This window comes from Salmo salar, chromosome 16, assembly GCF_965601325.2.
Source record: "Salmo salar chromosome 16, fSalSal1, whole genome shotgun sequence".
NCBI classification, from domain to species: Eukaryota; Metazoa; Chordata; class Actinopteri; order Salmoniformes; family Salmonidae; genus Salmo; species Salmo salar.
This window is the reverse complement of record NC_138306.1, coordinates 45,597,774-45,616,159: the sequence shown is the minus strand read 5'-3', so window position 1 is coordinate 45,616,159 and position 18,386 is coordinate 45,597,774. Positions and strand designations below refer to the sequence as shown.

Sequence of the window (18,386 nt, the reverse complement as noted above, 5' to 3'; positions counted from 1 at the left end):
ACATGGTCAGTGATGCACACGAACAGTTTGACAATGTGTTCCAAGCCAGATGTAGTATTTCAAAGGAGTTTTGGATTTATGTCTAGTCTATCTAAAATGTTTGTTATTTTGGGTAACGATGCACACAATGAGGGCTTTATAGAGTCAGAAGATACAACCCATCACACCCAACTACAGAGCTCATCCCCTGGGAAGGTGATACACTGATATTTTTATCTAAAATGAATTGCTCAGAGCCAAAGAGAAATACCCATGAACTATCCCTTTAAATGCCCTCATATTGTTAAATACCAAAACAACCTCACTGGGGCCTTCCTGGCTACGGCCTATCTAACAGAATTAAGCGCTTATTTGAGATAGGGACAATAGCTTCTCCTTAGCATTATCCCATTCTGTATTCTCCCTAGCGCCGACATTGACAGCGGCCATTGTTAGCTGCCGTTGCTCATTGGGAGTTGTGACAGTTTAGTGCCAGTGTTGCCCCAGTCTGAGCCCCAATACAGCCAGCCAGCGCCAGCGTTCTGCCAGGACTGGGCTGCAGCAGCCAGGAGGAATTTAATCAGCGAAATGGACTGCCAGAGAAGAAGATTGATGACACTGTTTTGCTATGAGTGAGAAAGAAAATGGTTGGATGGAGGAGGGAGGGGGTGCGAGTGGAAAGGGGGAGGGGGGCTCTTGGCTACTGGGTCTCCTTTTTGTACTGGAGAGATTGATGAGTGCTGTTCCAGACGTTGTCTATGTTCGTCTCTCCACCAGTGAGCACCCCCATTACTGCCTCCACCATTCCCCCTACCCCCCCACCCACTCTCTTAAGTCTGGCTAGTTTTGTCTAACTGGTATTGAGTGCTTTGCAGCATCTGATAGGCCTATACTCCTTTCCAGCTAAGAGTACAACTTATGTCTTATTAAAATGTTTCAAAGAAATGTTGCAAAAGGGTCTCAACCATAGCAAATGTGCAGCGCCACATTGCCAGAGAGCCGGCATGGAAAAATTAAATAGAGAGAACAGGATATTAGGATTTGACCACGTTAAGAGCAGTTTTTGCCTGGTTAAAGACTGGTGAACTAAAGATATAGAGTGAATCCAGAAACATATAAAGGTAGTTCCTAGGTTGTAGACGTACCTAATGATGTTCTCCTCCATCCCCTTGAGCTTGGCCTCGTCCTCCGCCAACTGTTTCTTGGCCTCGTCCTGCTCCGACCCAGCAGCTCCGTCTAGCAACCATTTTTCCCTCAGGGACTTTTGCTGGACAGGACAGAAGAACATAGGAACATCAATCACAGACTGTCTGATATCAAATTACTTTTTGTTGAAATGTTGTGTTTCGTGGTAAAATGTGTGAAAGAGATAACACATTGGAAACTGTAAGTCAGGAGTGTCAAACATTTCTGGCCCCATAAGCAAAATTACATTGACAAGAGTGCCTTTTCTAGAGGACAGAGACCTTGCAAAATAATACAATGAGACACTATTGTCCCCCCAGATGTTTTTTAAAGATATCCTGATCTCTGGCTCATGAACTATAAGGTGTAGGTGCATTAGGTATAACATTAGCAACTGTTTATTTTTCAGCTTATAATGCTTCATTTTAGGACTGTTTTGTGGAGAGCGGACCCTTTATCAGTCTATATACTCACAGAAACAAGGGTATGGTTAGGGTACAGTATTGTTTCCCTCGGGTACAAAAAGATCAAAACACACAATGTACCTGTCGATACCTTTTAGGGTACATAACCGAATATAACGTAACATTTTTGTAACCAATATTTTGAATATAAAGGTACAATCATCACACACTCTCAAAAAAAGGGGTATGGTGAAGGTACATTTCTGTTTCCCAGGGTGGAGGTGTAGATTAGTGGGGGCATGGCTTTCAGTTAGTTATTTTTGGCCAGCCGCGAGTGGAAGTGTTGTACGAGTTTAAGTGGTCTATGGTTATGTAAATTACATTTTGAGCATGTCCTCTGCCTGTTCTGAAGTCTTTATAAAGGATTACATAAGAGCATGTGACAATAATTAATAAGTCATTTGATTTGATTAGGATCTCTTTTAGTCCTCATTTGGACTATTCTTCCAAGAGTCCTTAAACATTCATATACATTTATAATATGATCACATTTTCATATATAACACACTGTTTCAAACATACATAATACACTAACATATTGACCAGATAAATAAATACTCTAACAGTCTAAAAAGATAGATTGATTCTTAATCTACCATAGTCCAGCACAACTTTCCTATGTATTATATTTAAATGGTTTTAAAGTATTGTTTAAATCTATATATTGAAATGTTTCTGGTTTGCTCAGTTCAATTATTTCATTTCTTTATTGCTCTAAATCAAAATGTTCTCTTGCCTATTTCTCTTTTCTATCTGGATAACACATAGATGGTGGACAATCTATTCCTAGTATTTACTGAATGTCTGTCTCTTACCAACTGAATACCGTTGTGAATAGAGTTTGGCTGTTTTAAATGGTGAATATTATGAAATAAAAGAAGCATGTTTTTTTCAATTATCTTGTTGATTGATGACCAACCAAGAGCACTGAGCATGACTGCAACAGAAGAACCATATCTCCACCTTAAAACAATCCTTGCTGCTTTGTTCTGTGCAATCTGCAACCTCCTAACTTTACTTGCTGATGCATTTCCCCAGACCACAGAACAGTAGTTCACCTGACTCCCAATTAATACTTGTGTTATTTGCTTAAGAATCTTTCCTGGTAAATATTTTGCTATCCTTCTGATAATTTTAATATATATATATTTTTACATAGATTAGTTATTTGAGATAACTGTTAAGCAGTTGTCTAGCTGCACTCCCAGTAGTTTGATTTCTGCCACTTCCTCCTCCCATACTTAATTGTATCCCATTATATTTTGGCCTTTTCCTGGTGGAACAGACCTGCCAGGTTTTGTTGGTTTTCTTGGTGTTTAAACAAGTTTGTTCCGGCAAACCCACTCCCTGATATTTTCCAAATCTACTTGTGGAGCTTGCTGTACCTGTTGAACCGATTGACTTGCTGTATAACTTGTAGTATCATCTGCAAACATAGTAGCTTGAGTTTCAGATAAGGATAAGGCATAAGGAAAGTCGTTGGTATATATTAAGGAAAGAAGTGGCCCAAGGCAGCTGCCCTGCAGTATTCCACAGTTTAAAGCATGAGGGGAAGAAAATGAACCATTGATATAGGTGGACTGTTTCCTATCAGTTAGATATGACTGTACACAATTCAATGCTACCTCCTTAAAACCATAATGCAATAATTTTGTCAAAATTATTTCATGATCCACTAAATCAAATGCTGCACTAAAATCTAAAAATAGTACACCCACAAACCTGCCATTATCCATAGCATTGAGCCACTGGTCTGTCATGTCAACCAATGCAGTGGTAGTGGAATGGTTTTTGTGATAAGCATGCTGATTGGCTGTAATCAAATCCTTCTTTTAAATGTACTCCCATATTTGTCTGCTCACAATACCCTCCGATATTTTACTAAGTGAAGGGAGTAGACTAATTGGTCGATTATCGTCAGGGGTAATGGGTTCTTTGCTGTCTTTCGGAATAGGACACGGTTTAGCATGCTTCCATACTTTTACAAACATCCCCTTTTCCAGTGACCAATTATACATGTATTTCAGTGGTGCTGCATTCTGCGAAGTAAAGAATTGTCCATAAGATCATAACCTGTAGATTTACCATCGGGTAATGACTTCAATAGGTTTAACACCTCCTCCACTGACACCATTTGTAGACCAAAAAAGCAGGTTTTGTTTCTCATAATATGATCGCCAATCCATTGGACAATAGCTTGTTTGGAAGAATGGGTGTTTACATTAGCGCTCAGTAAATGTATTTTCTTTGTAAAAAAATCTGCAAAATGATTGGCAATATCAGCTGGTTTTGTTATTGTTCTCCTGTCAACCTCCACACTAGATGGGTATGATGAGATAAATGTACCAATTAAGCCCTTAACTGTATTCCATAACGTTTTACAATCATTTTTACAATCAATAAAAGCATTTTTAACTGCATAATTGCGTAGTGTTCTATAATTCTGTTAATACATTTCTAGTTTAGATTTGGCTGCTAAGACTTTTGCCATATTTCTTTAAGAAAAAGCCTCACCGAGTTCATCATCAATCCATGGAGATGGACGAGCCCCAACTGTACTCTTTCTTACTTGGGCATGATGGTCCATTACCTCAGTGAGCAAATAAATAAAACATTCTGTAGCGTGATTTAAATCATCCTCTAGATAAATCAGCTCCCAGGGTACAGCAGCCAAATCATTTTGAAATAGCTCATGATTAAATCTTTTAAAATGTCTCTTGACCACAATCCTTGGGGGTTTGTATGGAACCTTGGTGTTCATGGTTATGGTCACAATATTATGGTCTGTCCAGCCCACTGGCATTGATCTGGCTTTTATTACAGAAGATCAGATCAATGCACGTGTCTGAACGGTGACCCAACTTAGTTGATGATCTAGTAGTATCATTAACCATTTGTTTCAAACCACAGTTCTCAGCATATCTCATCAATTTAGTTATATTTGAATTATTATGATCCTTCCAATTTATATTAAGCTCACCCAAGATAAATACATCTCTGTTACTATCTGTAGCCTGGTCAAACCCAGTACATAAGTCATCCAGATAGGACACCTTAGAGCTAGGAGGTCTATACACACATCCTACCAATATGGCTGCCTGGTGAGGCAGATGTACCTGAGTCCATAGTGCCTCTACTTGACTTACATTAAGGTCACCCCTCCTCTTAAAAGGTATATGATTCTGAATGTACAGTGCTACACCCCCACCATTCCTATTCCTGTCCCTTCTAAGTAGACTATATCCATGAATGTTCATTTGCCCATCATTTACAGATTCATCTAAATGCGTTTCGGTCAAAGCCAAAATATGAATATTATTTATGTTGACCAAGTTAAAAACCTAATGTATTTTGTTAGGAAGGCTACATACATTAATCTGAGCTATATGCAACCCTTTCCTTATCAAGTGAAGATCAATAGAGCATGTATTTGTTATAGTTGAAGTTGTCATGATACACTACAACACACAAACTCAGATTTGAACATTGGATTAAAATAGCCAGGGAGTTACTCTAGAGTCTCGATACAGTTGCCCGCTGATAGAAAGTTTATCCATCACCATGGAGACTCGTTGATTCAGGCAACGCTTTTCCTTCATGATGGGATATAGTTTTTTCCTCCTTTCATTGATCTCGGTGGGGAAGTGATCATTCATTCCAAAATCAGTGTTTCTGAGTTCTCTGCCCATGCTCTTCGCCATTTCCTTTTGCTTAAAATTGTCAAAACATGCAGTAATAGCCTGTGGCCTATTTCCAGAGGCCTTACCTATTCTATGGACTCTGGAGAAAGTGACATTATGCACAACATCAGTGGGCAGTTTTAGTTGAGTTGACATAAAGTCTCGGACTGTGTCCTCAGCCTCTGCTATTGTCATTCTCCGGTATCCCTGAAAATATTAGATTGTCCCGCATTGATCGACACTGTACATCAAGCAAGGTTTCTTTAAGTTGTTTGTTCTCCCTTTGCACCACCTCCACCTTGCCATGAATAGAGTCTACAGTACCTTTCATCTCCGTGTTCTCTTTCCTTAGATCATCAATCTGACATAATTAATAAGAGCATGTGCTATAATTAATATTGTGGCAACCTTAACCTAACAGTGAGCGACCTTAAGTAACAGACTATGGTGAAATGGTTACGGTGTTGGTTTGACAGCCGCTGGACCCAGGTTTGAGACCCGGTCAGGGGTCGGAAGTGGGATGGTAGAGAGGCGGGTACACGCGAGTGTCTTGATACAGAGAAAAGGTTCATTTTTGCAACTTTAAAACAAACGGCTTAGTCACTGTGGTGGTAACCTAAAAAGGCAAATGTCTACTTGACATTTTCAAACTCTCCCTGTCTGAATCCGTAATACCAACATGTTTCAAGCAGACCACCATAGTCCCTGTGCCCAAGAACACTAAGGTAACCTGCCTAAATGACTACCGACCCGTAGCACTCACGTCTGTAGCTATGAAATTCTTTGAAAGGCTGGTCATAGCTCACATCAACACCATTATCCCAGAAACCCTAGACCCACTCCAATTTGCATACCGCACCAACAGATCCACAGATGATGCAATTTCTATTGCACTCCACACTGCCCTTTCACACCTGGACAAAAGGAACACCTATGTGAGAATGCTATTCATTGACTACAGCTCAGCGTTCAACACCATAGTGCCCACGAAGCTCATCACTAAGCTAAGGACCCTGGGACTGAACACCTCCCTCTGCAACTGGATCCTGGGCTTCCTGATGGGCCAGGTGGTAAGGGTAATTAACAACACATCCGCTACGCTGATCCTCAACACTGGGGCCCCTCACTCATGACCACACGGCCAGGTACAACTCCAACACCATCATTAAGTTTGCTGATGACACAACAGTGGTAGGCCTGATCACCGACAACGATAAGACAGCCTATAGGGAGGAGGTCAGAGACCTGACCGTGTGGTGCCAGGACAACAACCTCTCCCTCAACGTGATCAAGTCAAAGGAGATGATTGTGGACTACAGAAAAAGGAGGACCGAGCATGCCCCCAATCTCATAGACGGGGCTGTAGTGGAGCAGGTTGAGAGCTTCAAGTTCCTTGGCGTCCACATCACCAACGAACTAACATGGTCCAAGCACACCAAGACAGTCGTGTTGAGGGCAGGACAAAACCTATTCCCCCTTAGGAAATTGATAAGATTTGGCAAGGGTCCTCAGATCCTCAAAAGGGTTTACAGCTGCACCATCGAGAGCATCCTGACGGGTTCCATCACTGCCTGGTATGGCAACTGCTCGGCCTCTGACCGCAAGGCACTACAGAGTGTAGCGCGTATGGCCCAGTACATAACCGGGACCAAGCTTCCTGCCATCCAGGACCTCTATACCAGGCGGTGTCAGAGGTCCAAGAGGCTTCTAAACAGCTTCTACCCCCAAGCCATAAGACTCCTGAACAGCTAATCAAATGGTTACCCAGACTATTTGCATTGCCCCCCCCCCCCCCCCCCCCCGCCGTAATGCTGCTGCTACTCTCTGTTATTATCTATGCATAGTCACTTTAATAACTCTACCTACATGTACATATAACCTCAATTACCTCAACACCGGGGCCCCGCACATTGACATTGACTCTGTACCGGTACCCCCTGTATATAGCCCCGCTATTGTTATTTACTGCTGCTCTTTAATCATTTGTTATTCTCATCTATTACTTTTTTAGGTATTTTTTAGGTATTTTCTTAAAACTGCATTGTTGGTTAAGGGCTTGTAAGTAAACATTTCACTGTAAGGTCTACACCTGTTGTATTCGGTGCATGTGACAAATACAATTTGATTTGATGCAAGGCACTTAACCCTAATTTGTACAAGGGGCACCGTACTACTATGACTGACCCTATATAACAGCGCATTTTACTGCACCTCTCCGGTGTATGTGACAATCATTTTGTATGGGGGACAGCTGAAGAACTCTTTTTGAACTCTTTTTGAACCCTTTTTTCTAAGAGTGTACAGTAGCCTACTACACCCAAGGCTCACATGGAGGCATAGCCGCCCTCAAAATCATGTGGCATATCCCTGTTGGTGTGTGCATACTGGATACCAAGGCCTTTGAAACAATGCTAACGTGAATATAACAGACAGATAACATAACATAATATATTATATTTTCTATATTGCTTATTTAGCATATTCTTATTAAAGGCCCAGTGCAGTAAAACATTTGATTGTCCTGTGTTTTATATATATTTCCACAATATGTGGTTGGACTAATACTGTGAAATTGTGAAAATGATGATAATGCCCTTTTAGTGTAAGAGCTGTTTGAAAAGACCGCCTGACATTTCTGCCTGTTTTGATGGGATGGAGTTTTGTCCTGCCTGGTGACATTACCAGGCCTGCCTAGTGACATAATTAGACCAATAAGAAAGAGAGTCCCAAACCTCTCAGTAAGATTTCTTAATTGTTACCCAGAAATGATTTGATATTGAGATAAAACCGGCTGCATTGGGCCTTTAACTAATATCATAATAGCTACCTCAACCAAAAGGCCTGAAGAGTGTAGGCCATTTGTCACCGATAAACCCTAGAGCATGGCTCATCTGTAAAAGAGACCTTGGTCTGAGCATTAGTTTCTATATCCCTGCCACCTCTCTTTGATGACACAAGGAGAGAAAATCTGCTGTCACAATCCTCTCTACTCCACCTCTCTAATGTCTATACGCTCTCTTCTTGTCCTTCCTCTTCTTTCTCTCTCTCATCCCTCTCTCCCTGCCCCTCCCCTGGTGAGCTCTATGATTGGGTGACATCATCGCTTGTTCACACCCTTCCACGCACGCACACACACACACCATCGCCCTGGCGGATGCAAGAGGACAGCCACAGCCGATCCTGCACGTGTGACCTGTGTTTGAGCCATTGTTCCAGCGGAGCAGGATGCCCCTTAAACAAGCAACACACATACAGTAGATGTGTGCATACTCATAGACACACACACACACGTGCATACTGACACGCACAGATACGGTACACATACACTTACACTCCAACTGGGATGGTCAGTGAAAATATTGTTTCATTAATTTGTAAAAGATCAGATCAGGGGCACAGTTAGCTTCACATTATACTTTTTTCTACAAATCAAACATGATCAGAAGATCAAAGTTATGTGCAAGACACTGTAATAGCTTCTCAATATCCTTGTCATATTTCCAAATGGACTATTGGGAAATAAGCAGGAGTTGAACTGAACTGAAATTGACAGAAAACTATAACTATAAGAAACAAGCTGCATTTTGTGGTACTGTGAGTCCCAAAGGGACATCCTTTCCTGTTTTGCTACCATACTTCCTGTGTCCAACAGGGGCCATTTCTATTTGTATTACTCAACTGAGAAAATGGATTGAAATTCAATTAAGAAATCGAAAGTATCTTTATCGACAATAATGGGCCAATGCAAATTGAGTTGAATTTCAGTCCGTTTCATGGACTGATTGAGTTGGGAGAGCATTGACCTTTCGCAGCCCTGTTGTCCATCCTCACGACCAATAGTCTATACTGTACACATCCCTGCACTAATCAAAAATAAACAGAAATAAAACAATGTCTACTGTGAGACTGAAAAAAACAGAATGCAAACACACTGGTCACTTAACATAAATATGTGTTTTACTCTAACATGCTTAATGCCTGTTGTGTTTGCCACTGCCTGTTCACCCCACATCATCCAGAAGGCGAGGTCAGTACAGGTGCATCAAAGCTGGGACCGAGAGACTGAAAAACAGCTTCTATCTCAAGGCCATCAGACTGCTAAACAGCCATCACTAGGACATCAGAAGCGGCTGCCTATAGACACAGATTAGGAATCACTGGCCCATTTTACAAACGGATCACGAGCCACTTTAATAATGTTCCGTATCTAACATTACTCATCTCATATGTATAAACTGCACTCCACACTATTCTACAGTATCTTAGTCACTTTTAAATTGTGTTAAAATATTGCATCCCCCATTTCATAAGTATATACTGTATTGTATTCTATACTACACCACTGACTGTTAAACAGCCATCTCCAGCACATCAGAGGCTGCTGACTATAGACATAGATTAGGAATCACTGGCCCCTTTAAGGAAATGAAACACGAGCCACTTTAATAATGTCTCTATCTTGCATTACTCATCTCATATGTAGAAACTGTACTCTATACTATTCTACGGTATCTTAGTCCCTTTAATTGTGTGTAAATAGTGCATCACCCATCTCATATGTATATACTGTATTCTATACTAAGCCACTGTATCTTAGTCCAATGCTGCTCTGACATATATGTATATACAGTGGGGGAAAAAAGTATTTGATCCCCTGCTGATTTTGTATGTTTGCCCACTGACAAAGAAATGATCAGTCTATAATTTTAATGTTAGGTTTATTTGAACAGTGAGAGACAGAATAACAACAAAAATATCGGGAAAAACGAATGTCAAAAATGTTATAAATTGATTTTCATTTTAATGATGGAAATAAGTATTTGACCCCCTCTCATTCAGAAAGATTTCTGGCTCCCAGGTGTCTTTTATACAGGTAACGAGCTGAGATTAGGAGCACACTTAAAGGGAGTGCTCCTAATCTCAGTTTGTTACCTGTATAAAAGACACCTGTCCACAGAACCAATCAATCAAGCAGATTCCAAACTCTCCACCGTGGCCAAGACCAAAGAGCTCTCCAAGGATGTCAGGGACAAGATTGTAGACCTACACAAGGCTGGAATGGGCTACAAGACCATCGCCAAGCAGCTTGGTGAGAAGGTGACAACATTTGGTGCGATTATTCGCAAATGGAAGAAACACAAAAGAACTGTCAATCTCCCTCGGCCTGGGGCTCCATGCAAGATCTCACCTTGTGGAGTTGCAATGATCATGACAACAGTGAGGAATCAGCCCAGAACTGCACGGGAGGATCTTGTCAATGATCTCAAGGCAGCTGGGACCATAGTCACCAAGAAAACAATTGGTAACACACTACGCCGTGAACGACTGAAATCCTGCAGCGCCCGCAAGGTCCCCCAGCTGAAGAATACATATACATGCCCGTCTGAAGTTTGCCAATGAACATCTAAACGATTCAGAGGACAACTGGTGAAAGTGTTGTGGTCAGATGAGACCAAAATGGAGCTCTTTGGCAACAACTCAACTCGCCGTGTTTGGAGGAGGAGGAATGCTGCCTATGACCCCAAGAACACCATCTCCACCGTCAAACATGGAGGGGGAAACATTATGCTTTGGGGGTGTTTTTCTGCAAAGGGGACAGGACAACTTCACCGCATCATTTGACGGGGCCATGTACCGTCAAATCTTGGGTGAGTACCTCCTTCCCTCAGCCAGGGCATTGAAAATGGGTCGTGGATGGGTATTCCAGCATGACAATGACCCAAAACACACGGCCAAGGCAACAAAGGAGTAGCTCAAGAAGAAGCACATTAAGGTCCTGGAGTGGCCTAGCCAGTCTCCAGACCTTAATCCCATAGGAAATCTGTGGAGGGAGCTGAAGGTTCGAGTTGCCAAACGTCAGCCTCGAAACCTTAATGACTTGGAGAAGATCTGCAAAGAGGAGTGGGACAAAATCCCTCCTGAGATGTGTGCAAACCTGGTGGCCAACTACAAAAAAACGTCTGACCTCTGTGATTGCCAACAAGGGTTTTGCCACCAAGTACTAAGTCATGTTTTGCAGAGGGGTCAAATACTTATTTCCCTCATTAAAATGCAAATCAATTTATAACATTTTTGACATGTGTTTTTCTGGATTTTTTTGTTGTTATTCTGTCTCTCACTGTTCAAATAAACCTACTATTAAAATTATAGACTGATCATTTCTTTGTAAGTGGGCAAACGTACAAAATCAGCAGGGGATCATATACTTTTTTCCCCACTGTATTCTTAATCCATTCCTTACTTAGATTTACGTGTATTTTGGGTATATGTTGTGAAACTGTTAGATATTACTTGTTAGATATTACTGCACTGTCGAAGCTAGAAGCACAAGCATTTTGCTACACCCGCAATAACATCTGCTAAACACGTGTATGTGACCAATAACATTTGATTTGGATTTGAACAATCGCTTCTTCATCCATTTCATTGACCACAGAATGACAAATGAATCATGTCTTTTCAGAGTACAGATTGATAAAGAACGGAGTTCTTAGCCCTCTATTTGGACAGAGAGTGTGTGTGTGTGTGTGTGTGTGTGTGTGTGTGTGTGTGTGTTTATCCTGACGTGTCATTGCCATTTGGTGGCCCACTCCCCTGACTATTAGTGTCCTTGAGTGGTTTCCGGGGACCAGTCCCTTCCTTTAATCAGCGACTGACCTTTCTTAACAAGGGAACCAGCAGAGCCTGGCTACAACAACATTCTAACACACGGTCAGGAACATGCTCTCAAGAGAGGGGACCAAACATTACACCATACACACAAGTCATCACTATTTAGCAATTGTCTTTGGATGTGTCCGATTTGTATGTTTGTGTAGTTTTTATATTCCAATACTTGTATTAATGTAATCAGTGGTTCTATTTCTACACTGACTGTTAGGCAATGGGCCTCTGTAGCTCAGTTGGTAGAGCATGTAAAATGTGTGAAAGCATGATAAAAGCATCTGCTAAATGGCATATGTTATTATAATAATTATTTTATTTCACATTGATCGAGAGGACCAATGAGGATTCAAAGATGTTATCATGGGCGGGGTTAGTGTGTGCTGTCAAATTATTTGACTGGGTTTGTCAAAGGTAGGGGTGTAGAATGATACAGGTCACCTAGCCAACTGCACAGGCAACACACTGCTATTGGTCAGCCATACTGGTCTGTATTCACTCAACATTCAGCTTCCTGCATCTCTCTCTCTCTCTCTCTCTCTTTATATCCCCTCTCTTTCTCTCAATTCAATTTCAATTTAAAGGGTTTATTAGCATGGGAAACATATTTACATTGCACAGTAAACATTACACTTTTAACAAAATGTTAAAAGAATATAGACATTTAAAATTTTATATTATTGGCTATGTACAGTGTTGTAACAATGTGCAAATAGTTGAAGTATGAAAGGTAAAATAAATAAACAGTTTGTATATTTATCTCTGTTTCTATCTATGTATATTCTCTCTCTCTCTCTGTTGTGTGCCTGCTGACTGGGCAGTTGATCTCCATGGAAACGGCTACTGAATCCAGTTTTTGGATCTTATCTCTCTCTGGCTGGCCGGCTGGCTCCTCTCTGCTTGCGTTGGGATAGCTGTATTAGCTGCCTCACTAATGACTATGTATGCGGCCCAAATGACACGCTATTCCCAAAATGGGCCCTGGTTAAAAGTAGTGCACTATTTAGGGAATTGCTTGCCATTAGGGATGCATCATATGTGGAGTCCTGCTTACTATCCATTCATGCTCAATCCATCCATTGGACAAACAAACAGAAGAAAATAGAACAGTAGTAGAATCCAATATGGAGATTGGTTCAAGTCAATCTACTAAAAGGGTTTACTCTTGTTTCAAAAAGTGAATTATAACTGAAGTGAATGGTAATTGTAAAGCGATGAAAGTGTATGTTTAAATGTTTCAGAGGCCACAAACTGCAGTATAAGAAACTGAATAAAAGCAAAAAGCAATGCAAGCAAAAGCGACGACACCAAACCAAATTTCCAATATACAACAATGCAGCTAAAGTAGCTGAAAGTAAAGCAGGACAAGACAATGCGGTGCATATTTAGCAGGGGAAGTGTGTCTTTTTCCTGCCCCAAAACAGGATGTCCTTTTAGCCAAACTGTTTGGTATTTTTATTCTTCTTCCGCTGTCTGAGCATAGAGCTTCCTCTGTCCAGCCATGTGCCTTCAGGACCCTTGAATACACACATTCTCACACACACACACACACACACACACACACACACACACACACACACACAAACAAACACACGCGCACATATGCATGCACACACGCACACACACGCACACACACACATGCACACGTACGCTTATGCAAACACACACACACGCGTGCACACACACATACACCCTTTACTGATGCCCAGCGCACAAGTTCAATTCTAGCAGCCCCAGCCAAGTCCTTCAAGATCTCAGAGTGCTCTCCTGCTATGCCTATTCTATAGGGACTCCCCTCTACCCCTCTAGACTTTTAGGACTTGATGCCCAGTTCCTGCCAGGCCCTACTGGCACGGTTAACGACCACACTAAAATCTGATGCATCAACACAGCACTCATAAATAAACAACATATTAAAAAGAAAGGGCGTAGGAAACCATCACACTCAATGCAATTTCAGCTATTGGACCTCAAGTTCATTAAAAACCCAGACCTCATTAAAATGTCTGAATAGCCTTACCAGAGCGTGACGTAGCAGAGCATGACGTACCAGAGCATGAAGTACATGAGCATGACGTATCAGAGCATGACGTACCAGAGCATGACGTCCCAAAGCATGACGTACCAGAGCGTGACATACCAGAGCATGACGTATCAGAGCATGACATACCAGAGCGTAACGTACCAGAGCATGACGTCCCAAAGCATGATGTACCAGAGCATGACGTACCAGAGCGTAGCGTACCAGAGCATGACGTACCAGAGCATGACGTACCAGAGCATGACGTACCAGAGCATGACGTACCAGAGCATGACGTACCAGAGCGTAGCGTACCAGAGCATGACGTACCAGAGCATGACGTACCAGAGCTTGACGTACCAGAGCTTGACGTACCAGAGCATGACGTACCAGAGCATGACGTACCAGAGCATGACGTACCAGAGCATGACGTACCAGAGCATGACGTACCAGAGCATGACGTACCAGAGCATGACGTACCAGAGCATGATGTACCAGAGCATGACGTACCAGAGCGTAGCGTACCAGAGCGTAGCGTACCAGAGCATGACGTACCAGAGAATGACGTACAAGAGCGTAGCGTACAAGAGCGTAGCATACAAGAGCATGACGTACCAGAGCGTAGCGTACCAAAGCATGACGTACCAGAGCGTAGCGTACCAGAGAATGACATACCAGCTTTCCCCCAACCCCCAGTTCCCCCTTGTCCCCCCACCACTCAGTGTCTCCCCAGTCCCCCTCAGTGTCCCCCCACCCCCCAGTGTCCCCCACCCCTCAGTGCCTCCCTTCCCCCAGTGTCCAATCATGTCCCCGGTCCCCCTTCTTACCTTGAGATGTGAAAGCTGTCTCCTGTCATCTTCCAGCTGCCTCTTCTTGTTCTCGATCTCTGTCTGCCTCTTCCTCTTCTCCTGTTGTTGCATAGGGAAAACACTGTCATTATCAGGGTAGAAGACGGTCAGTTTGAGGAAAGACAGTCAAGGTAAAGAGGAAGCATGGGCAGAGTAGAGATGATATGATCACCCTAAGAAACATTGGCAACCTGTTCTACCCCTGTAGGTTCCTGTTGCTCAGTGGATTGGGGCATAGTGCCAGCAACACTAGGATCGTCTCCGTTTTCTAGTAAACAGTGACATAACAGTGAGTAATCAGTGAATGGTCCATTATGGCACTAAATGCCCAGTGCAACTGATATTTGGCCTCATTTGTTTGTGTCTTGGACTCCTCAGCTGGAATAAAAACTTAAAAACTCAAACTTTCATCTACTAAACACCAGTACTAACCATATTCGAGTATGTACAGAAATATACAAGAATACTTTTTATTCTCGTGTGTATTTACAGAGAGGCTACTGTCCAGACTGTCCATTCAATCTCCTCAGTAAATACAATCTACCACAGGTCATAGTAATAGAGAAATGAAAGGTCCACACTGTTAGAAGAGCTACAGTCCTGACACAGACCCTGTGGCTGTAGTGGCCAACTACAGAGATGATTTACTAGGCCATTCCACTCTAGCAAGTACAGAGGAAACCATAGACACTCTCCTCCTAAAGAGCTGTCCTGTTCAACAATTACATACTTTGGCATGTGTTGTGTCACAGTGTCCCTCCTTCAGGCTTGGTATTTTGACATGAAATAGTTGTTTGAAAGGGCATTCTAGGCTGAACTTCATACAGTGCTGGATAAGGTGACTAATCTAAATCAATATGTGCTCTATGTTGAGTATACAGAAGGTTTGCTGGATAGAAATGTTTTACTTGAGGCTATAGGAACACATGGCGTGACTCTCTTATGCCCCAAGATGACTTGGACTTTTTCAAGTCCTTATATTCAACCTCCCAAACACACACATGAACAGATGCACGCAAACACACACACACATTTTAAATACTTTATTTGAATCCACCAATCATATAACATCAAGACGGATTCAAACATTTAAAGGTTCTGCGATACAAGGACACTTAAGGATACAAAAAGCACCTTGTCCACACAGCTAGGCTGCCCTTAACGGCTGAAACAGAGCAGTACCTTGCCAGTTACTTTGCCGTAGTCTGAGACAGGTGTGCCATCTGAAGGCCACATACCGTAAGCCTATGTACGTGGCCGAGACTGACAAATATCAGTTCGCCAACTTGCACTTATATCCCAGGCTGTTCAAGCGCGGTACAAGGGGCTGGATCAGCGGCCGGATCCATGTAACAATCAAATGAGCAGCCCACTTCCAAAATGTTCTTCCCCCACAACAACACACACATACACATGCACACAATGAGCCGTGCATTTCTCATTGTGCCAGGCAAAGGAGGCTCCGAGGAGGAGGAAGGGGAGGACCATCCTACTCAGTGAATTTAATAAAATAAAAACAGTGAAACATTTTAAAAAGTTAGGCTTTTTGTATAAAACTATACTAAATTCACTCCCGTTCAAAAGTTTGGGGTCACTTAGGAATGTCCTTGTCTTGTTTTTGTCCATTAAAATAACATCAAATTGATCAGAAATACAGTGCAGACATTGTTAATGTTGTAAATGACTATTGTAGCTGGAAACGGCAGATTTTTTATGTAATATCTACATAGGCGTACAGAGGCCCATTATCAGCAACCATCACTCCTGTGTTCCAATGGCACGTTGTGTTAGCTAATCCAAGTTTATCATTTTAAAAGGCTAATTGATCATTAGAAAACCATTTTGCAATTATGTTAGCACAGCTGAAAACTGTTGTTCTGATTAAAGAAGCAATAAAACTGGCTTTCTTTAGACTAGTTGAGTATCTGGAGCATCAGCATTTATGGGTTCGATTACAGGCTCAAAATAGCCAGAAACAAAGAACTTTCTCCTGAAACTCATCACTCTATTCTTGTTCTGAGAAATGAAGGCTATTCCATGCGAGAAATTGCCAAGAAACTGAAGATCTAGTACAACGCTGTGTACTACTCCCTTCACAGAACAGCGCAAACTGGCCCTAACCAGAATAGAAAGAGGAGTGGGAGGCCCCGGTGCACAACTGAGCAAGAGGACAAGTACATTAGAGTGTCTAGTTTGAGAAACAGATGCCTCACAAGTCTTCAACTTGCAGCTTCATTAAATAGTACCCACAAACACCAGTCTCAACGTCAACAGTGAAGAGGCGACTCCGGGATGCTGGCCTTCTAGGCAGAGTTGCAAAGAAAAAGCAATGTGTCAGACTGGCCAATAAAAAGAAAAGATTAAGATGGGCAAAATAACACAGACACTGGACAGAGGAACTTTAATTCATAGGCTTGGTTGTAACAACCTCATGATGGGTACAGGGAAAATGTGAGTATCATGTAGTAGCCTAAACCTATCGATGTTACATTGAACTGAGTGAATGGAATATGAATGACAGTCATTCAACATGCTGTAATAGAAATAAGGCCGTTTTCATAAAACAATGTATCTTCCTTAAATTTAAACAGCACCAATCGCAACTGGTGGCAGGGTATTATGTTTAAAAGATCTGGCCATACTCTCCATGACTTCCTCTCTGCTCTGTCTCCAGACAAGCCAGCTCCAAGCCAGCTCCAAGCCAGCTCCAAGCCAGCTCCAAGCCAGCTCCAAGCCAGCTCCAAGCCAGCTCCAAGCCAGCTCCAAGCCAGCGCCAAGCCAGTGCCAAGCCATAGAAATACAATTCACAAGCCTGCCAACTAAACCCCAATCAAAGACAATCCACTTGCCCCTAAACCCAGGCAATTGTTGATCAGAGAATAATTGGATAGGTGTGAGCAATATGGTTGAAACTATCAGCCTATTGGGGGTGGGGGGACACTGGAGAGTGGGGGAACACTGGGGAGGTGGGGGGCATTGGGAGTAGGGGAACATTGGGGGTGGGGGGACACTGGGGGGTAAGGTAATAAGTTATTGGCTGAGCCTTTCACATGCCAATGTGATAGCCAACACCTCGTTCTATCCATCTTTGCTCTGTGTTGGATAAACTGGCCCTGTCTGTGATTGTTTTCTCCACATCTGTCTCTGTCTCTGTTCCCCTCAGTTTTTTTTAGCACAGTATGAAAATGCATGTATTTCCTCCCTCTCTTCATTCTGCATAGAGCTGCCACTGCATAGCTTTTGACAAGGTAAGCTAGGAATCCAACTGTAACTTTTCAGAAAGTGAGATATTTCTTATTCACGCTACAATCCGATCTCAGATCAGTTCTTCCCTGAGTGAGCCAAAATGATAATGTTCCGCAAGCTTGTGAAAAGCTGTGATAAAGCGGTTTCACCCTGCTCCTGTTTGCCCACATTAAACCTAGCTCTCTAAACCTAGCCATAGGAAATGCATTTCAAAACAGTCTTAATGGCACTGTAGTTATGTTTCTCTTCCTCAGCCAAAGGTGAAGGATTTAATATATCCTCGGCTTCATCACCCATAGAG

The 18,386-nt window shown here is 42.3% G+C and overlaps 1 protein-coding gene across 1 annotated transcript in view; it reads right to left on the bottom strand.

Moving 5' to 3' along the window:
- Positions 1-18,386, bottom strand: part of LOC106573924 (paralemmin-1) — a 68,218-nt gene that overhangs the window by 16,799 nt on the left and 33,033 nt on the right. The window contains exons 3-4 of the mRNA XM_014149387.3: positions 14,819-14,899; positions 1,125-1,246 (exon numbers count right to left, since the gene is read on the bottom strand). Coding sequence (XP_014004862.1) covers positions 1,125-1,246; positions 14,819-14,899 — 203 coding nt within the window. The remainder of the gene's footprint in view (positions 1-1,124; positions 1,247-14,818; positions 14,900-18,386) is intronic.